General features: G+C 37.9%; 2 protein-coding genes across 2 annotated transcripts in view; one reads left to right on the top strand and one right to left on the bottom strand.

Moving 5' to 3' along the window:
* The window catches only part of LOC580676 (prokineticin receptor 2), a 28,861-nt gene extending 22,016 nt beyond the window's left edge, over positions 1-6,845 (top strand). Inside the window, exon 2 of the mRNA XM_030980485.1 lies at positions 4,575-6,845. Within this exon, the coding sequence (XP_030836345.1) occupies positions 4,575-5,337 (763 nt within the window). The 3' untranslated portion in view covers positions 5,338-6,845. The remainder of the gene's footprint in view (positions 1-4,574) is intronic.
* Positions 6,846-11,578: 4,733 nt separating this feature from the next.
* LOC115922356 (prokineticin receptor 2-like) lies at positions 11,579-12,292 on the bottom strand. Its single transcript, XM_030981260.1, has one exon. It carries the CDS (start codon positions 12,290-12,292, stop codon positions 11,579-11,581), a length of 714 nt encoding a protein of 237 aa, XP_030837120.1.
* Positions 12,293-20,798: the final 8,506 nt, after the last annotated feature.

Below are 20,798 nucleotides of genomic sequence, written 5' to 3'. Positions count from 1 at the left end.
GTTTCCCATTTCTTCTTTTTCCTCGACTTAACGATCTTTACCTCGGAAGAAAAAACAATTCGACGAGAAACTCCATCCGTCTTCTTATTTTTCCCAATCTTATCCCATCCTCCACAATTTCCCATCCCATCTTACAGTGATAAATCGTTTTCCATGCATACACATCTCATGTGCTTTCCCCGAGGATTGTCAGGGTATCCTCCGAAAATATATTTTTTTGTATTCTTCCTCCGACTGTCTCTAAAACAATCCTACAAAATCAGAGGTTCGCTTTTTGCAGGTTAATTGGAGAGAGGTTGTTTTTGATCTGGGAAGCCTATACATGCGACTCTTCGATGCAAGCCTCACACTTTAGTAACACGACATCCGCGGAATATATTTTCTCAGATTCCCGTTTTTCATTACTTTCCATATATTTTTAAAGTTTCTTCTGCCATTTTTTAGATGGTTACACAACGGAAGACGATTGCTGTTTCATGAAACAATCCCTCTTAAAGTGGGTCAGCTTATCCAGCCGACTTTCTACATGGCTTGAGTGTTTAACGTTGTATTGCAAATGTACTTTCCATGCATAGAAATTCATCCCAAGTTGAAAAGTTGACTTAAAACGGATACCTTAATTTGATACAAAGAATATATAAAATAGTTTCAACTTTCTCGTGGCATGTGGCCTGTGAAAAACATTATATTATAACACTTCAGATGAAAGGTTGTTGTATAAGAAATACAGTAAGAATAATGACCAACCTTGTTTAAAAAAAACTTGTACCTTGTATAGCAGGCCCTCTGTGACTCGGAATGGGACCATACCCCGCTTGTTTTTAAAAGAAAACATGAATTGAATTGTTAAATAGCAAATCTGGATATCCAATTATTTTTAACCATTAGTATCAAACGAGGTTTCATTTTTACTATCAACGAAATAACATTCAAATGGTCCTTGGAAATATGGGACTGGTTATGGGCTATGGAACTCTTTAGCCTTCAACATTTTAACTAGGACTACGGGACTTTTTAACTCCTAACATTTTAACTAATACTATGCGAGTGTTTGAATTCTAAGTTTCTAACATTATACAGGGCATAATGGACTGTTTAGCTTTGAGCATTATTTTTTGATTGCGTCGTTGGACTGCTCAACTATCATTCTCATACACACTGTGGGACTCTCTAAATGTTACATTTTGAAAAACTAAATAATAAGCAGTTATCCTACATTGAAAATAAAACTGAAATTAAGTATTCACAATCAACGATGTAAAAGAGATAAATAAGACAGTATGTTCATAATCATAATACTTACAGAGCTGATGCGGTGATAATAATTATACCACCCTGTATTTTAATTGATGAACGAACGTAACGACCGAATATCGAAGGACAATAATACAATTTTAACAAAACTTTTATTTTTCGTGTAAGAGTTTCGTGAAAATTGTCGGATAAACAAAGATATAGGCCGGCCGAAGCTTCCGAAATCTGACAATGTCACATGACGAGTTATAATCGCAGATATTTCGAACTAGTGTGAACAGTTTCGTGAATAAAGTCGGAAAATAGCGATGCTTATGTTATACTCAGACACCATCAGTCAGTCAATCACCTTACATTTATTACCCATAGGTCACAACACAACAATTCTTGATATGGAACCACAAAATTTGCTGAGATGGGTTATAGCCAGGATGTAAGTCAGGCGCCTACGAGGAGGGGGGGGGGGGGGGGGGTTCCAACGTACGCTACGTTATCATGACGTTACACCCAGCCTCAATCCATCTCAGTAACTTTCACAGCGTCACTAAGATCATAAGAGATATTGTTGTATCGGTCTATGGGTTAATATGACTTACCCCTCACATCACTATGGTTCAGTCAGGATATCATCTGGTCCAATCTGGTCCAGGTTGATAATCCGTTAGTGATATAATCCAAAAGCTTAAATCCATGAATTGAGCTCAATCAGCATAGTAACATCCTTTGGCAGTCACATGAAATCCTTCTCCAAACCTTCGTGATGTCCTCTTCTTGTTCAGAAATAAGTACACATTCCATAATCTGCATGGCTTGATCAGTCATTGGAAGTAACATCATTACCAACTTGCATGAAAGTTAGCTTCTGCCTCGTCAAGCCACCTGTCCGGCGTCGACGTATCAACAAACCTCGCGCAAGGTTCGGTCAAGTCAAGCCAACATTAGGGCTCGGGCTAGCTCGTTAAAGATCCTGATAAATGATTTTCTTAATGATTATTGCTCGTCATCGTCAATCATTGTTTTAATCATCGTTAATCCACCAACGTTTTCCTCCGATTCTTCCTGTCTTGTTGCAAAGTATACGTGGTCTTCATATCCCTATTGGAATTCCATTATGAAAATGTTTTTAAGCCTGCAAAATATCCGATGATGATAGTAGGACAATGAATGGTATACAAGAAAGATTCCTGCATTTGCAACTTATGGAACCTCATTTAAGAAATGTGTAGGCAAATATTTGCATAGGCTGATTATCACTATGAATGTGACAGACAAAGAAAGCGGACAAAATATACAGTTCCTCAGGTAGACAAAGGAACATCCCTTCACTGCTATTATGTAAAAAGGTGAATATGCATGTGACACCTGTTCTACACATTTTTACATAATAGCAGTGAAGGGATGTTCCTTTGTCAACCTGAGGAACTGTATATTTTGTCCGCTTTCTTTGTCAGTCATATTCATAGTGTATGTGTGTAATGAAGAGAACAGGTGGCACTTGACAATAGTATTTAAATATGTGAAAATACCAAACATTCCAATTGTCTCTTATCCCAAACGGACAACTTCAATGGCCATTGTGACGTCACAGGGTCCTGCTCTGTATTAATGGACGTTTGTAAATCACAGTAATCAATATGTCACTTGCATTGTTTCAAAATGTTCAAAAATCCATTCATCTGTTCCCCAAAATTGATTTACTTTTTTAAAAGCATCAATAACACACTGAATTTTCAAGGACAAATTTTGTTTAGCATGCAAAAGAGAACCTGAATACATAACGAAAAGGGAATATCGCCTATTGTGTAAATGATGGAATGAATAAAGACTGACTCTTCCCCCACCCACCTCCATAACATCGAGAAAAATATAAAGATAATAATTCAATGCAAAGTTCACTAACGCACTCCAATACCAAACAAAAGGCGAAAGCCCATAATAGTATGTTTTGTTCATTCATACATTGATTTCTTGATTCGAATGTGTTAATATCTATATTGAATAATAATTGATTTAAATCAAGATATTCCTTTCATCTGAATAAAGATTATCGACTTATGTTGTGTGATCCTTGTTCGTTCATGTTAACATAGTGATTTATTGTGTTATCGAAACTTATTCGAAGCACAAAGACATGCAATAGAAAGTAGGACGATACCTGAACTTTAAATAGCAAGAATCGAAAGCTCAGACATAAATCAGGTGATGCGATGAGATAAGGGGGTAACAAAACCTGCCCCCTTTGGTATTCGAAATCTTTGTTTCCCTTTTTTATAACCCGCCTCTGGGATCGACCCTTCTCTCTTCGCGCCCCCTTACGGACTTCCTCTTCCTGTGCCACCGACCGACAGACTTGGCGAGCCTTCATCAGAAACGATGGCTCATCTTCAAATTTCAGGGTCGTCTTGCGTTACAAAAAATTGCATTTAAACGCAACTCCATGAAATAAACAATAGTCCTTATTTACACGATCCTGACTGGTTAAAGATCAAGGTGTGTTTACATTTTGAGTTGCATGTCAGTGCAACGTTTCCACATGTTATGCAGAGGCCGTTTGCATAGAAACAAAATAAAATAGAAGAGAACAAAGTCTACAGACTGACAGACTGGAGAGAGAGAGAGAGAGAGAGAGAGAGAGAGAGACGTCGAGAGAGAGAGAGAGAGAGAGACAGAGACAGAGAGAGTGAGAGGGGGAGGGGGGGGGGCTAACAGAGGCAGATAATTATTATAGGGAGAGAAAGGGAGACCGAAAGGCCGTTAAATCTTACTTCTTTTAACGGTTTCATAATTTTCAGAAAATCGAGCCCATTTTCTCTGACTCTAAAATCGAGTTATCATTCTCTGGCATTTCAATCATTAGCCCCTTGAAAATTTGGCTGATTTACGGTAATGTGATCATTAACGTGACATTTGTGGAATGGATGGGACCTTCTTTCTTATTGTGTGTATATCTCATGAAAGGCCAAGAAATTGAAACACGTTAAGGGTGGAACATGAATCTACACGTATCTGTCTTGGGGTTTCATAACTCTTCCCCCCCCCCCTCGATCTGCCCCCTATCCTGCCCCCTCTCACTATGTCTATGTCTATTATCTCCTATTCTTGAAAAGCTGGCATTGTTTATTTCATTTGAGACGTTGTCGTGCCATGCTTCTCTTTCCAGCAACCTTCCCTGTTAATAATCCTTTATGTATAATTATGTGACCAACACATTCACTTGCCTCTTTCTTATCGTGTTGATGAGTAATGGTTTTATTTTTTTGTCAGTAGTTTCTTTTTATTCATTTACTAATTGGTTATGCGTTTTGTTTTATTCTGTCCAGATACATCGGTATCTTCAGGCCGCTGCGTCCTCGGATGAAGAAGACGACACTTGGCGTGATCATTGCTTTAATCTGGATTGTCTCAATCTTGGTCACCTTACCCACACCTCTAAAGACCCGGGTCGTCATGTTCCGGAACTGCCACACCGGCCAGATACAGCACCAGTGCTTCGAGCTATGGCACAACCTCCTGGCTGGCAAGATCTACGTCTCCTTCATCACAGCCTTCGAGTTCCTGATACCGTTCTTCACCATGGGGTCCATCTACCTTCAGATCGCCATGCAGCTATGGATGCACCGGACGCCACCGGGCAACCAGACAGAGCGCCATCGTGAGGTCACCTTTATCCGCAAGCAGAAGACCATCCCCATGCTCATCACTGTCGTCGTGGCCTTCTTCGTGTGCTGGGCTCCTTACTACGTCTACCAGCTCGCCGTCAACTTCGCCATGGACGCACTCGAGAACTACTCCGGCCACCTGGCGCTCTTCTACGTGGTCGAGAGCATCGCCATGCTTAACGCGGTCATCAGCACCATCATCTATTTCTTGATGAGCCCCAATTTTAGGTCAGAGCTGACCATTATGGCCTCCAGCATATTTGGACGGAAGTGTGCCGGACGGTCCAGGACGAGTGACATTGATAAGGACAAGTTTAACATGCCTAATAACACTCACAGCAACATCTCTCAAGGACGCAATGGTTACATTCAGGTCGGACTAGTCCGGAAGAGCTCAGACCAAACTGCCGAGGCTCGGTTCTAAAAGAGAGAGGACAATCACAATCTCGATGCACCTTGTAAAAGGAGACACACATGACTTTCATTGTGACGTAGACTAAGACTTCATAATTTGCTACAGTATAGACGATGTATTTGTTATTTTGATAACTTTTGAAGGGAGGATTTATTTAGAATTGACGGTTGACGGAGAGATGCGAAGAACGACACAACTTTTGAGGCGAGGATACTTTGGTTCGAAAGATATTTTTACGAGGAGCGTTTTGTTTATTACTCAGGAATATGCGATAATCCGTCATCTTACTTGGGACCGAAACTGACAGATGTTTGATATCGTGCTGGCAGAAATTTAGTTTACGGAAACATCAAGGTTTCTGTAAACATGGCAGTTAAGAAGTCTGTCTAAGAAAATTGCGTCTTTACTGAAAGGTCTAAATTGATTGCACTTGACCCCGAAACGAAATTTTCACCGACGCTCCTTGAGAACGTCATGCCCGTTGAACATGTTGAGTCAATGTGTTTGCGTTAATCACCTACGCTAATCAACCCTATGAAGATAATTAGCACACGCTCAATGCTTATGACGCAGTGGTTGCAACGTTCAATTTGAATTCACTGCATACACGATTTTCTCTAACACCACGCGTCAAAGATAGCGTTAGTCGCTGACGTAGCCTTGCGTCAGCGACTAACGCCTTGGTGCAACGGGCATACGCAGTGGATAGATTTGAGCAGACAAATTTTTATTTAAATTCTAATAAATGCCTGCAAGGGTGACAGGTTCACCTGCCATGTTTCTAATATTTGTTGTGCCACAACACAAAATATTATTGTACTATTTATATTTATGAATGTTTAATTATACAGTTGCAATGCCGTAAATATTTTTGCACTTTTATAAAGCAAGAGAATTGATGAATTGAGAATGGATTTAGGTAAATATCATTTAAAAATACCCATTGGTTGATACAAAAAATATCAGGCCCATACCGACATGATGGCGCTATGCATATTGACTGTGCATGTAAAACTATAAACGAGTAATATTTTAGTATTTATTATTTAGTGCTATATTGATCACTTTACTCATTTGGAATATTAGATTCATCCTAATAAACAATTATATTTTATAATAATACTGATAATCTCATTCTGTCAGTAGATCTTGTGGTTTGATAATGAAATATTACCTAATTAGATACATTCAATAAGAAGATGGATGGAATTTTCGGAATAAACAACTGAATTGTATTTTAACCCTTTGCTGACGGGAACCTGGTGGTCCCTGTGTTAAGCCTATGGGACTTATACAATTCAGCAGTCAACGGGTTAACAGATTGTCAATCATTTTTTTTTAATTATTCTTATTTTGACCAAAACAAGCACAATAACAGCACAGAATTCGACACGGACTTATAAAATCTATTTCATGTTTATATGCATGTAAACTGCATTTGAAATGTCGGATTTAACAATAGTTAAAATTGACATTTGCACTACATGAACTACATGGTTACGTGGAAAAAGGGTGAACCGTGGGGAGGGTGGGTGGGGGGGGGGGGTAGCGAATTACCGAGGTGCATCGGCCCTTGATAGCCCCGCGTGACGTATACGACTAGACAAATAATGCAGTTCTCACCCATTATTTTTTTCCTGGGTCTTCTAGGGGCGGGGCGTAGACAGACTTTATCCGACGTTAGATACATGATTTGTCGTTTTTACCCTTTTCCTACTTTTTCTTTCTACCCAGCTTTGTTCTTTTGGCTACTTTGGATCACTATTCCCGGTTTCCCCCTTTTATTTGACCTACCAAAACTGTTATATTAATAATAATTTTCCGGACATGAATTATCAGCCTGTGATCATTAAAAGTGTCTTGTAAACACGGTTACAAAGGTTATCAAACTGACTAATGTGATTTTGTCTCACTTTCAACAGATTTGGGACAATATATTTGCTAGAAGGCGACTATATAATCGTTCTGCTCTTGATAAACAGGGATATGACCTACATGTGACCAAAAAAATAACATGGACGATAAGTATTATAAGACATACATGCCACGACTATAGTATCAATACTATGAAAACGACAACATACGTGTATTTTAAAGATGGCCAGTCGCGTGAAATTTGCAGACCAAAGTAAAACTTACACCGCATATAATTTGAAAATGAAGCAATTATTCGTTTTCTTTTCTTTCTATATATATTTCAGGTGCTTATGGTATTACCCTTATTTAAGATTTGATTGTGATGGTGATTTGCTTTTATTATTGACTAAGTAATGAATCATTTTTACTATTTCATCATTGAAAACATACATGTACTTAATTATATGACTTTGACGCAACAGTTGTTTAGTGATTTTTATATAGTAGTAAAGCATGTGTGTATTACTTATTATTCATTATTCTCGTCACATGTACAGTTATGGTAAATTCAAATAGTTTTGATACAAGGCAGAAAGTACTAGTTTTGATGTACTGTATTTAAATAAATGCGTGTTTACACAAGTTTCTGAGTCAAATATGTTTTATTATTCGGGATGATGATGATGATGATGATGATGATGATGGTGATGATAATGGTTCTGATTATGATGATGATAATGAAAGAGATGGTCATGATGATAATGATGACGGTGATGAAGAAGAAGATGGTGATAATGATGATGTTATAATAGTAATGATTGAGATGAAGATGATGAAGATGATTGTGTTAATGATAATAAAAAATGGCAACAACTGCTATGATGACTCAGATAGTGCCTCACATTGAAACGAAATGTTTACAAATTCCCAGAAAAATAATCTCTTTTTTTTCGACCGCTAAGTTCTAATTCGCCCAACTTTCTTGCTTCTGAAATTATGGCCACTCAAAAACTATTCTAGATTGTGACATCAATAAATTATCAAGATGAGATCACGCAACTCTGTTCTTTGAATACATAGTCTTAAAAAATGGAAAGAAAAAAAGACGATGAAAGTCAGTTTGATCAACGCTAAATAAAAAGAGTAAACCAAAGTGATGATACACACTATAAAAGAGGCGTGACGTCATGTATTTGTGATTTAGGGCAGGCTTTTTGAAAAGCATTTCACCCAGCGATATTTGAACGTTATCGCAAGAACGTGACTGTCACATAAACACGAGTTCTAATAGCATCGTTTGAAGTGTGACGTTGGATAGACAAATCAAAACCTGATATTGGTTTAAATCGTTAAAGCGATTGTGAATGATTTACAAATGTACTAAACTCTTGGAATATTATGTCACGGAGACAAGTCATAATGATTCGGTATGGTTCAATGGATGGAACGATGGTGCTGAAAGTAGTGTAACACAGGTTCAATACCCTGCTATTGATTACCGGGACCCCTCATCTCTAAACACTAAAATAAACGACAGAAAAGCAGGCCATTGACACAAACTGTAGCTCGAAATAATTGTTCACAATTTATTCATAATCAAATTATAATAAATACAATTAACATATCCAAAATAATTACATTTTGATTATATCATAAATTCCGAGACAAGATTAGGATCAACCAGCGCTATTACTTGGTCCAGTTTGGATTGTGCAGGTTGTTGTATGTGTTTTGTTGGTCCGGTTTTGAATCTTTAACGTCCATAAATTAAAGCAAGAGGCTGTGTCTCATATTTAGTCACGGTTTCATAAAGATGTGATGGGGATAGGAAGTGGAGCAAACATTGTTACAATGTAAAGGAATATAAACGGTTTGTTTTCCATCAGTTTGGAACTACTGTTTTCATTTATCAATCTCATAAACAGATTTTAGCATAAACTGTACAAACCAATATCAAGTTAGAAAATGCAAAACTGGTTTGTAACTTGGGACCGACTTTGACAGTGGGTGAAGTCATAGGCGTTCACTGATCCAATTTCCAAGTATAGGAATGTCCAAGTCCCATGATCAGTCAATTTCACGGCTCTGACAATACTTGGTCTTGTTCCTGAATCACGCCATTGATAAAAAAAAATAATTGAACCACTTCGATACCAATATCTATTCCCATTTCTGTGAAGAAATAAATCACTGTTATATGTGTATGAAATACTATGTAAGTTAAAATGGAAATTTAATCGATTTACAATGCATGGCATCAGTGGCATAATGCAAAGTAGGATTGATAAAATATTGATAGATACTCGTCTAAAATTTAAATGGAATTCACAAACTCGCTTGCTTTATTAAGTGTTACAGATTGCAATAGCTTTCATGAATACGTTTGCCGGTTTTGATGAACACAGTATGCTATACATAAAACCATGACAACCTCTCATTAACTTTTTCAGCATATAATTGGTCTTTGACTTTTCAAGAACAAAATGACACTAGCTAGTGTGTGCTGTGGTGATTAAAATGATGGCAGCGATCATAGACACAATGGCCTTCAGTTTTACGTACTTCTGAAATATATCATACAATAATTTTTCATAAATCTTACATTATACGGTCGTCAGGATTTGAGGTATCAATAAAAACAAACATTCATTTCCTTGTTAGAAATAGACTTGCATTTGGCAACTGAAAATTAGAAATATGTTAATTGGCACCAGATACATTAGTTTCTTTTTGCTTTCACTGCAAAGTGCTACACTAATGAATCACGAAGAGATAGCAGAAAATAAAACTCATCCTGCAATTTCATTTGACATACAATTAACGATAAGTTCTAGACATTTAAGTCAATTAATTGATACGGTATATGTAATTTGAAGTTCAGTTCAATTCAAATCTTAGAACCAGAGTTGTTTTACCGTAGTACAATGATATTGCTCAAAATGAGATTAAAAAATAACTTACAAAAGATAAATTGTTTACACTTCGATTCGATCCCTTCCTTCACAAAGTTTCACTGATAATCCAAGATTGAAATGAAAATTACATTATCATAAAAATACTGACCAATTCATACACAAACAAATATATTTAAAATAAGATAGTTTACGACCATTGTGATACTGGGGGTGGGGCGTTATCACAAGAGTATAATTGCAGGCAGTGCCATTTTGGAACACATTTTTAAGCATATTATATTCAAATTTGCCTCCAGGGGAAAAGAGTCCTCTGGATAATAATTTGGGCAAAGTATAAAACGAACAACAAAAGTCATTTATCGAACAGGAGATTGAGGAAAGGAATTATTTTACAACTTTAGATTTTTCGACAAAAATCAATGACGGGGTAATTTAAGCGACGCTCCTGTTAAGATGACTTTCATCATAACAAGTCCTTTTTTTTTTTACTGAAAAGACATTGATGCAACATCTTTACAACAGTGACTGCACACATAATTAAACAACAGTAGGAATACCGTTCAACTTGTAAAGCCCATGCTGCACAATGTAAAAATACAATGCTAGACATGTTTGTTATCATCGTCTAATTTCGAAGAAAGCTTTAAATATGTATTTACAAAGACGAAAAATAGAGCCATGTTATTCTATTTACAGTCATTTTTTGCCGAAAATGAGACATTCTCCGTCGAAGGCACGCAATTTCATCTCTAATTTGTCTAAATATTTTGAAGCTAAGAAAATAAATGACTATCATTCAATCATTCAACCCGTACGATGGTTACAGCACACAAAGATTCTCTCACCAGTAAAATATGTTTTTCCTTCTCCTTCAAAATAACACAAATTAAGAACATTCAGGTATGATCAATGCCCGTAAGACATATACAAAACTACGCCCTTTGCAAGACAGGACTTACGTTTCAATAAAATATAGTATATTTGTCAAAGGCGCTCGATTAAGAGTCGCATTAACGCTTATGATAACAGCTCCATTTCCATCATGATAAACAAAAATAAATCGCAATATTAGCCTTGCATTTACAATGATAGAAACAAATGCCTCATTAATCAATGTGCATAAAATTGCAGTTTAACAATTATTTATTAAAATATTTATCTCAAGCTCAAGTCCGACAGAATTCTAAGAGTCCGTTAAAATCGTTTGCTCGGAAGCGATGTAGAACGACACCATGATTCATCGGGCAAAGCAATAGAGTTACATGGTACTTGAGGATAAAGATTGGTGACAATGTCATTAAGTCCTTCTTTTACAAGTGCACTGCAACAATGACAGCAATATCAACAAGAATTCGAACAATATGAAGTACTCTCCAGATTCCATTATCTGCCGTAACACAACGGGTGCTTCAGAAGGATCATGTCCTCATTACAAGTTCACACATGTTATCATGATTGCTGATTGGCCATTGACGCAGTCATATCCGCGTATCAACGGTCTCAACGGTGATAGGTTTCCTTGTTCCGTTGGTGTAGCCATTAAGTCTGGGGATGTTGGAGGACTGACTGCCATTGGACCGGTGTGACGTCCGGGTCTGGGACAGGCCGAGGGATGGCAACTTGCAACAGACAAAGGCCTTTCCGAACATGTTCGCAAGCTCCTTGCGGAATACAGGGCTCAAGCCGAAGTAGATGATGGTACTGACCACGCCATTGAGCATGGCGAGTCCTTCGACGACGTACATGAGGAGAAGGTAGTAGGGCTGTCGCTCCAGCTCCTCGTACAGGAAGACCACGGCGACGTTGTAGGCGTGGTAGGGTGCCCAGCAGAAGCAGAAGGCTACCACAACTGCCACAAGCATCGGAATGGTCTTCTGCTTGCGGACCAAGGTAATCTCACGATGGCGGGCTGTCATGTGTCCAGGAGGATGGCGGTGTAGCCACAGTTTGGTCGCAATGCTCAGGTAGATGGTGCCCATGATCAGCATGGGCACCATGAACTCCACCACGGACAGCGCCACCACGTAGATCTGCGAGGCTTTGACGTTGTGCCAGTACTCTGCGCAGAAGCGGAATTCTTTCCCATTGCATGTACCGTTGTAGACCCGGGTGTAGAGGGCGGTAGGCGTGGCGACGAGCAGCGATGCAAGCCATGTTACGATGACGATCACCACCAATGTCGCTTTCTTCATCCGGGGCATCAGAGGATTGAATATACCATGGTACCTGAAAGATATAAAGATAATGATGCATACGTCAAAGATTGTGATGAAATATTTTTATAAAGGCAACTGCACAAAAAAGAAGAGATACAGAATTGTCATACGACTCGATTTTGCAATGAGATGCCATCGATATAAATTTGTTTTTGTTTTTGTGGTAACATTAACTTTTCTGTCAGGAATGTTGGAGATCCGTTTTATTCTATTCTTAAGTCATAATTTTGTTTGAATGTGAGTATGGTCTGCGTTATTCATTGGGGAAAACAAGAAGAACAAATAATGGTAAAAACGATTTTCTCCTGCTAAGAACAAAAAAGATCGTACTGAATTATATTCAATCACATATTAAAGTACATGTAGACCCCTACGTATGACATGAATATATTGGAATGAAAATATGAAGATTATACTGCGGCAAGTTTTTGTTGCGGTTAAGTTGTGGCTAAAAAGAGACAACTCAGATATCAAACTAATGAATACTAACTCCCATCTCATAATCAGATAATATGCTTTACATCAATCATTCGCGCTTATCTGCTTGGTTTATTTTGGTAGGGAAAGGGGGGCGGATGGAATGGGGCTAGCGGTTAACAAACTAGCACACATTCTCCGAACCAGGCTCCACCATGATTCACAACCGAGTAACTTGGTCATGAATGGGTTTGCTGATTTAAGCCACACATCACGATCCCCCTCTATCATCTTTTTCTCTCTATATGACAAGGGTATTGCACAAACAAACTTGACATGAACGCGCGTCAAGCGTTTGCTAAGTGATAACCCGTATGCAAGGATGGAAGCGTGCACCGGTATCTGACCAGTTTGCTTTTCTTTCTTTTTTCCTCTGACGTCGTGACAGGCAGCCGTGCCAAGGGAATGTCGACTGACGGATGAACCCTGTAAACAGAACGCATCAACGGCACGCGCTACCGGTGTCATCATCCAGATTTCTGCCCCAGCTATGGTAGCTATCAATAGCTGGTGGTAGGATGTGTTTCAACTCGTAAAAGTTCACCGGAAGGGAGTGACAACGCCAAGATGGTCAGAATATGAGGAGATGTATTACTATAAATTTCTAAGAGACTTGGTCAGATGCCTTGGGGTACTTAAAAAAACAAATAACATGTATATTAGTTCTGGTTTGGTATAACATAATTATCTCATTTTATCAATACAAATATGCTATTTTTTCTATTCTATAAATGATCTAGATGGAAGTACATGTACATAGCCTTAAATGGAATATTTCAGTGCTCCACGATGAATTGAAATAATGTAGGCATCCCCTTGAATTTATAGTTACTTTACAATTTGGAATATTTGGGAACTTGCAATACCGAAACGTCATTTTGTTCTCTTTGCTGATCAGAACCCCCATTATAACGATGTCGTTATCGAAGGGGACAAAATGGTTATTCCATATTGCATTTCCATATAAATCTATATTGCATTTCCATATAAATAATGTACAATATCTACTCTATCCAAAATTCAGTTTGTGAATGTACACCTTAGGCTCGAGCACGATCAAAAAGTTCTATTTGTTAAATTTAAATAAATCTGAAGCTGCAGTTCTTTTCCGAGAATCAAGATTGAAAAGGATGAAAATGAAGATGGCGTTATATTGTTGATGATGATGGTGGTTATGGTGGTAGGTTGTTTGTGGTGGTGGTGGTGGTGTTGATGTGATTTTGTTATTGTCATGTGATCAGTGACGTCACTGACGAGTGAGAACCCATCTGGAAGGCATGAGAGTGATCACGGGTTCACCGGCAGGTCAAGACATACACCACTTCTTGAAGAAAATGGGACGGGGTCACCCTCTTGCTCCAATCTTGCAGAGAAGATTGATTTCCGCTAAAGATGATAATTAAGAATATAAATGTGTATATTACTCAGTTTTGAAGTATACCATTATGATAGTAGAAATGTTCCATGAAAAGTATTAATTGACAAATATATTCAAAATTCATACAGTGGAGCGCCAGGAGTGTAAAGTCTGTCATACACGAATGTTATAAAAAGAACACACTATTATTATTAAATATGACGAGAAAATAACAGTGGACCAAATTGTGACGCCACTTGTGTGATGTGGATCTCACATACCTATATCTGTGTGCTGTTATTTCCCCTCACTTGTATGAAGTTAATGTGAGTTTCATCAAGATTGAGTTAATTTGTTTTCATTTTGACGATTCCAAAACCCCAAAATACTCAATTAATAACCTTTTCCCGATAACTTATAGACCGCTTGTTCACCATGCAATCGAATCGGATTTGACTTGTAAGAACAGCCCGCATAATTCTTTATGAAGGGCTTTTCGCGTGCACGTTCCCACTACCAAAAGAAAAAAATGGGGTTGCAATAATTGCGCCCCTGATACCCCCTACAGACACAACCTGAAGAAAGCACATGTAATGGATCCAGGGTGTTTCTCTCTGCCCGCGTCATCTAATCAACCTTGACGGCCGGGCTAAGACCGTCTTGAGATGGCACCCGTAGGCTTTATCTCTCACCGTCCAGGCACTCAGAGGTCGGTGGGCCTATTGATTGTTTGCTTGAGTGTTGACTGATTGTTTGTTCGTTTATATTTGTATGTTTGTCTGTTTACTTTCTTTAACCCAGTTGTAATCTGTGTTTGTCTAAACGTTCAGATTCATTTTTGTTTACAGGTGCTTTGAATGGGAGCTCCTGATGAAGATTATAGATACATTGCCATCAAATTCTAATAATATATGATATTTTCAATGAATTACCATTATTATTATTTTTACACGGTTGTTGTTCATTCATATTCTATGTTTTCCTATGAACCCAGTATCCGATTTGATTTGCGTTCGGTTTGAATTTCATTATGAAATGAATAAAACGAGTCTGATCCAATATTCTTTTTTTTTAAATCTTCGAGCAGGAGTACCAAATGCAGGCCTACTTAAATACAATCATGAACTTTCCCTAAACGTTCCTATTCAAATGATTACAATTGTTTGTTTGCGTGTTGATTGATCGTTTGTTCTTTTATGTTGTATGTTTGTTTATGAACCAATTTTCATTTCACTTCCAAAAGTCAATAACAACAGCAATGACTTTATAAAGAAAGTTTCAATAAAAAAGACGTGATCTATTCAAAATCATATTTAAAAAAAACTGTCATCATAATTCGTATAATATGCACTTTTTTTAGTGTAAGGTTATTATACAAGCTTCACTCTCGACTGCAGCATGAAATACTACTCTCTTTCGTTTTCAAGTCTCCAAGACGAAGACTATAGTTAGAGTTCACTCTCTGGCATCGCCCCTCGCTGGGTTGTGACTTTGACAATATTTAATTGAGACATGGTACATCTCTATTTAATTCAATCCCCAAGCCATGCCGGTAACACAACTATATAACTCGCCCGCCGATCTCCCGGGGAATCCTCTATCTATCTCGGTTCACATCCAACGTGTTTCACGAGGGTGTTAACAAGTTATTAGATATACCCCATACCGTTGAATTAGAATGCCGTAAATATAGTTGCCGATCTCTTTAACGAAAATGCATGTGGAAAATTCTCGTACCGCACTCTTTCGATGTGTAAGAGTGTCACTCCCAAATAACATTGACCGTTCAAAAGCCCAAACATATTTATTTGTGTGGATATTGCGATAAGTTTCTATGAAACAAAATCACTCTTTGAGAATGAATTGTTTAACCCACAGGCTTACCTGAAGCAAATTCAAAGGACATTAAATGATATTTAACTGTAAGCGCTTATGTATATTATGCTTTATTTAACAAAAGTAGCCTAACATCTGGCCTATATTACTAATGATTTATATACAGGGAAACGTTAGATATTTAGTTCAATGAGCATTTAATGATATTCTGAAAAGCAACACCATCACAATCATGAAGAGGATTCAACTTAACCTCCCCTCCGCACTTCCGATAAATTCAAGTGCAAAGTATCGTAACTTTTTGTTTGTGGCGCCGCGCTCTCACTGCTGTCTCGCTGAGATAGCCTATTATGACGTCACACCGTTTGGTGGAGGCATGCGTGGAACGTGGAGGTCGCAGCAGTGTTAGGGAGAAAAGGCAGCCGGCCAGCTCGGGAGGAAGGACGGATGTGAGTTGCGTACGGGATGAGTGAAATCCGGACAGACTGACTTGCTGGTTCGCGATGATACATTAGTCTGATTTACAGACCTAGTCGTTAATCCTTGAGTCGCCCTTCGTCCTCCTTTTCTAATGCGTCTACTTTGCACAGATTCTTTTAAGTTTGAGTTTGTCAAAATGTACGTCCTTTCTTCAAAATATTAAACGGAAAGTAGAAAAGGACTATTATGGCAATGCCATGAAAATAATGAACGAAGTCACTCGTCCTTTGATCGGGTTAAAAGACCTTTAAGGTGAGAGAAGTCACTTTGAATTTGTCAAACAACTTCCAGTGTGCAGTAGCGAACATAGAATTTTCAAAACGGGAGGGGTCGACAAACTTTATACCTCTTTGCTTATAATGCGTTTATCAAAGTTATCCGAATGGCTGGGAGTGGGATCCCAATTTTTGTTGAGAACCAGATATGAGAGTTATTCAAAATTAGGGTAAAAGGCACCATGTCTCGTTTGCCCCCCCCCCCCTCACCCGATCCGAAGCCCATGTAGCTCTTAAAATAGAACAAAATGCTGGTAATAATTCAAACGACTTCTACAGTCAGAACTGATGACACCAATGTTGGAGGTAGAATACGGGATTAAAAAGAAAAAGAAAATCGTCAGCCGAATCACAGGGGAGCTATTTGTTTGCGAGAACCAAAGGTGACGTTTTACCGATCGACTCTAAATTTGGAATCAAAACTCAACATTTTTCTCCGACACCAAGCACGTACAAAAGTCGTACAAGTATCGACGCAAGTATTTTGTTCAATAAATTTATGGCTTGAGAACTCGAAGGAGACAAAACTATAATTCTCGGATTGGAGACCGAAAGCTTGCAGGACCACCAGTGTTCGTCTTGTTTAAGGAAACTTCGGAAATATTGACCCAAATTTATCATCTTTAACTTTTTTTAATGTGTGATATACCTAGATTTTACATTTGATATGATTTCCTTTTTTTTCAATATAGGGCTACTCTTTCCACAAAATGTAAAAGTTAACAAAATGCAAACTTTGTGTTAGCTTTTAAATCTAAGGCTCGATGATCAGAATCTCGATCGTTCTATTTCATCAATTTCTCTTCGCGCGCCATTTAGAAGCATACGCAATCTAAATAGCTGACCCCTTTTCTTTTATTGTTCTAGTGCATTAAGTGTTTATATGCTTTCAATATACTAAAACGACAAATGTTTGAGAATATATAAGAGAAACAAAAACCAAGTTGGTATTCAATGCGAGATTGTCGAAAGTAATTTTTGCACTGTAATTTGTTGATCTATATTAGGCCTAGACCCAATGTATTTTCTTAGAAAAGTTATCAAATTGGCAAATTCCCGTTTAAGACTTGGGAATACAAAAGCTAGAAAGTAATCCAAAGTCTTTCCAAATAACATAGATAACGACCCCCTATAACGAGGCCCATAACCTTGAATCAAACAAGATTTCGAAACGTCCAAAATGTAACATTAAGCGGGGTTTGTGACATTAAATGTTCAAAAGCACTCGTATCTAACGCATTCGGACATAAACTTTGATTGGACCTGACAGTGGAAAGAAAACTTTCACTTCTTGGCTTTATGTGTGGTTTAGAGCAGATTCCATCTAGATGATGTCTCGCAACACCCAGGCGAGAGGCGGCTTACCGCCGTCGAGTTGGCTTGACATCGGCGTCGAGACCTTCCACGAAATCGTCCTCCCCTAAGCCCCGCTCTTTAACCTCATGTGATACCACTCTTCTCAATTAATCAGCAAAAGTTGATCTCGAAAAGACGCAGATTTTCTCACAAAGTGAAAGCTTTATAGGTAGGGCCACTCGGTCTGTTATGAGCAGACGAGAGGGGAGTGGGTATCAATTTAGCAAATGACATTGCCGCCTTTTCTCTTCATCAGCACGATCGAATGGGTCGAGATATGCTCTTTCAAAGGTAACAAAAGAATTTTCGAACCTGCAAAGGTTGGTCCTAAAATATTCAGTTTATCTCGTGGATATCGCAGCGATAAGGGGGGATGGTCTTTGTTTAACGAGAGGCATTTTCAAAACAAAGGATGTGTTCAAGTATATCGAAAAGTTTTTTCTAGTTTAATAATGAAAGTAGTAAAAAGCGAACTACGGACTTCGTGTGTTAGAAAATAACAAAGTAATGAAAAGAGAGGAATGAAGAAAGAAACGTGTATGATGTATGCATTATGGCATGAAAAGATGATGAATATAATTTTTAATTTCATCTAGTTCTTGTGCATATTCTCTGTCTCTATGTCCCAATGCATTTCTCCTCTATGTTGCTTTCTCTCTCTCGTTCTCTCTCTCTCTCTCTCTCTCTCTCTCTTCCTCTCTCTCTTTCTCTCTCTCTTCCTCTCCCTCTCTTTCCCTCTCTCTCATCTACGTTTCTACATAAACATTTTTTCTGTAGCACTCCACACAAAATATAAAGTCGGACATAATATATTGGTCATATAAAAATACTGAGCAAAGAAATGAGTAAAGTGGAGGAGAGAAATTGAGATCAAAAACAAATCTTTAAGAGAAAGAAAGACAAAGAAAGCGAAATGAATGAATAAATGAAGACAGAGAAAGAGAGAGAGAGAAAACGAGAGAGATAGAGAGAGGGAGAGGGAGAGATAGAGAGATAGGAGGAGGGAGAGAGAGAGAGAGAGAGAGAGAGAGAGAGAGAGAGAGAGAGGGAGAGAGAGTGATTGAGAGAGGGGAAGAAAGAAAGAAACAAAATAGATAAATTATAGAGAGATAAGACAGAGGAAGGAAAAGGGAAAGGATGCGGACACAGAGTGAGAGAGAGAGAGAGAGAGAGAGAGAGAGAAAGAATTAAATATATAGAGTGACAGATAGACAGGCAGACAGGAGAGACAGCAGAAGATGAAAGGAGAGGACAATGACACGAAGACAAGATGCCTATCGCTTTTCCAAATAGGAAGAAAATGTATGTTTATCATAACGATAACAGTGAACATCATCGCTGTTTATTAGTCGAGAAAGCAAAATGAAGTTGGTGGTCCTCTACCGCACACGTCAACGCAATACACCTTGATCTAAACTGAAAGTCATTGTAGCGTAAGGAAGTTTATACATGTACAAGAAATATCTCTTGTATAATCACGAAAGTTACATATCTATTTTCAAAAGAAGGAAAAAGTTATGGTAAATGAATGACGTAATTGATACATATTTTAATTAATGGACAAGGTACTGGCTTATAAGGATTTTCTTTCTTTGTCATTCAGTCACTCAAACATCGTTTCAGTAAGTTCTTGTTCAAAAGGTTTATTTCAAAGATATTGAATATATATTCAGATTACCCTAATGCAGTAGTATTAAATTCTAATTAAACCTTCATATAGTTCACACAAAAATTAAACGAGTGCATCGACGCATATTTTTACCTCATTTTGTATGGAATGGATAATATGTTCTTAGCTGCATACCTTCAATTCACTATATCGACGTGCGTACGATATTAATGTAATTATAATTAATATCATAACAATATTTTAAATTCTTCAATATCCTGGACTTACAAACAAAGGAACGTTAAAAAGCTGATACATGAGCCGATACTTCAAAAGTAAAGGAATCCATACCATCCACATCGTGGTCACAGATTTAATATTACGTAATGTGCAAAATGCTGATGTCTTTGACCACCAATATCCTGACATCTTATACTTGTTTCTCCGCCAATTTGTGTTGCTTTCTCCTTAATAAGTTTAATAAATCGTTTTTCTTTCCAGTGAAATCGACGAGCACTTTAATTAAATGTAAAGTTCGATTGACATCACAACATTAGGCAGCCATTACGCAGTAAGTTCGACCGCTAGATGTCAACGACCTACAGTACACTGTGGGACTAAATCAATTATGATCATTGGAAGGTACACTAATGACTAATCAGTTACTCAGTCGCAAGACACTGGTATTCTGCAGTATTATGATCCAGTTAGTTCATTTACTCATTTGACAGAGATGAAAGGTCACAGATTTAGTCACATGTGCATGAGCAAAGGTCACAAGTTTTTAGGGTTTGTTTTAGCGCTTGATGAAGTACGCATCCATTATTCCAGTAATAATTTGTGCAGGAATACGAATCTCATTTGCCAAATTACTTGCAGGATAATATCCAAAGTCTTATTTTCTGTTTTACTATTCTTCTTTTACTAGTAAAAAAACAAAAAAGACTATCATCTGTCTTTAGACTATAGAGAGAATTGGGTATTGATGCACCATTACGGCAGCAGATTCACGGCGAATGGGCAGCTCTTTTGAGTTGAAAAAAAGTAAAGAAGAGACTTTATTATTTCGGGAAAATTATTCATATTTACCAT

The sequence above is a fragment of the Strongylocentrotus purpuratus genome, unplaced genomic scaffold (genome assembly GCF_000002235.5).
Source record: "Strongylocentrotus purpuratus isolate Spur 01 unplaced genomic scaffold, Spur_5.0 spur5_scaffold_11, whole genome shotgun sequence".
NCBI classification, from domain to species: Eukaryota; Metazoa; Echinodermata; class Echinoidea; order Camarodonta; family Strongylocentrotidae; genus Strongylocentrotus; species Strongylocentrotus purpuratus.
This window is presented reverse-complemented; position numbering and strand designations above follow the sequence as displayed.

Coding starts and splice junctions, on each gene's coding strand:
- LOC115922356 (XM_030981260.1), bottom strand. CDS start 12,292: ATGAAGAAAGCGACATTGGTGGTGATCGTCATCGTAACATGGCTTGCA.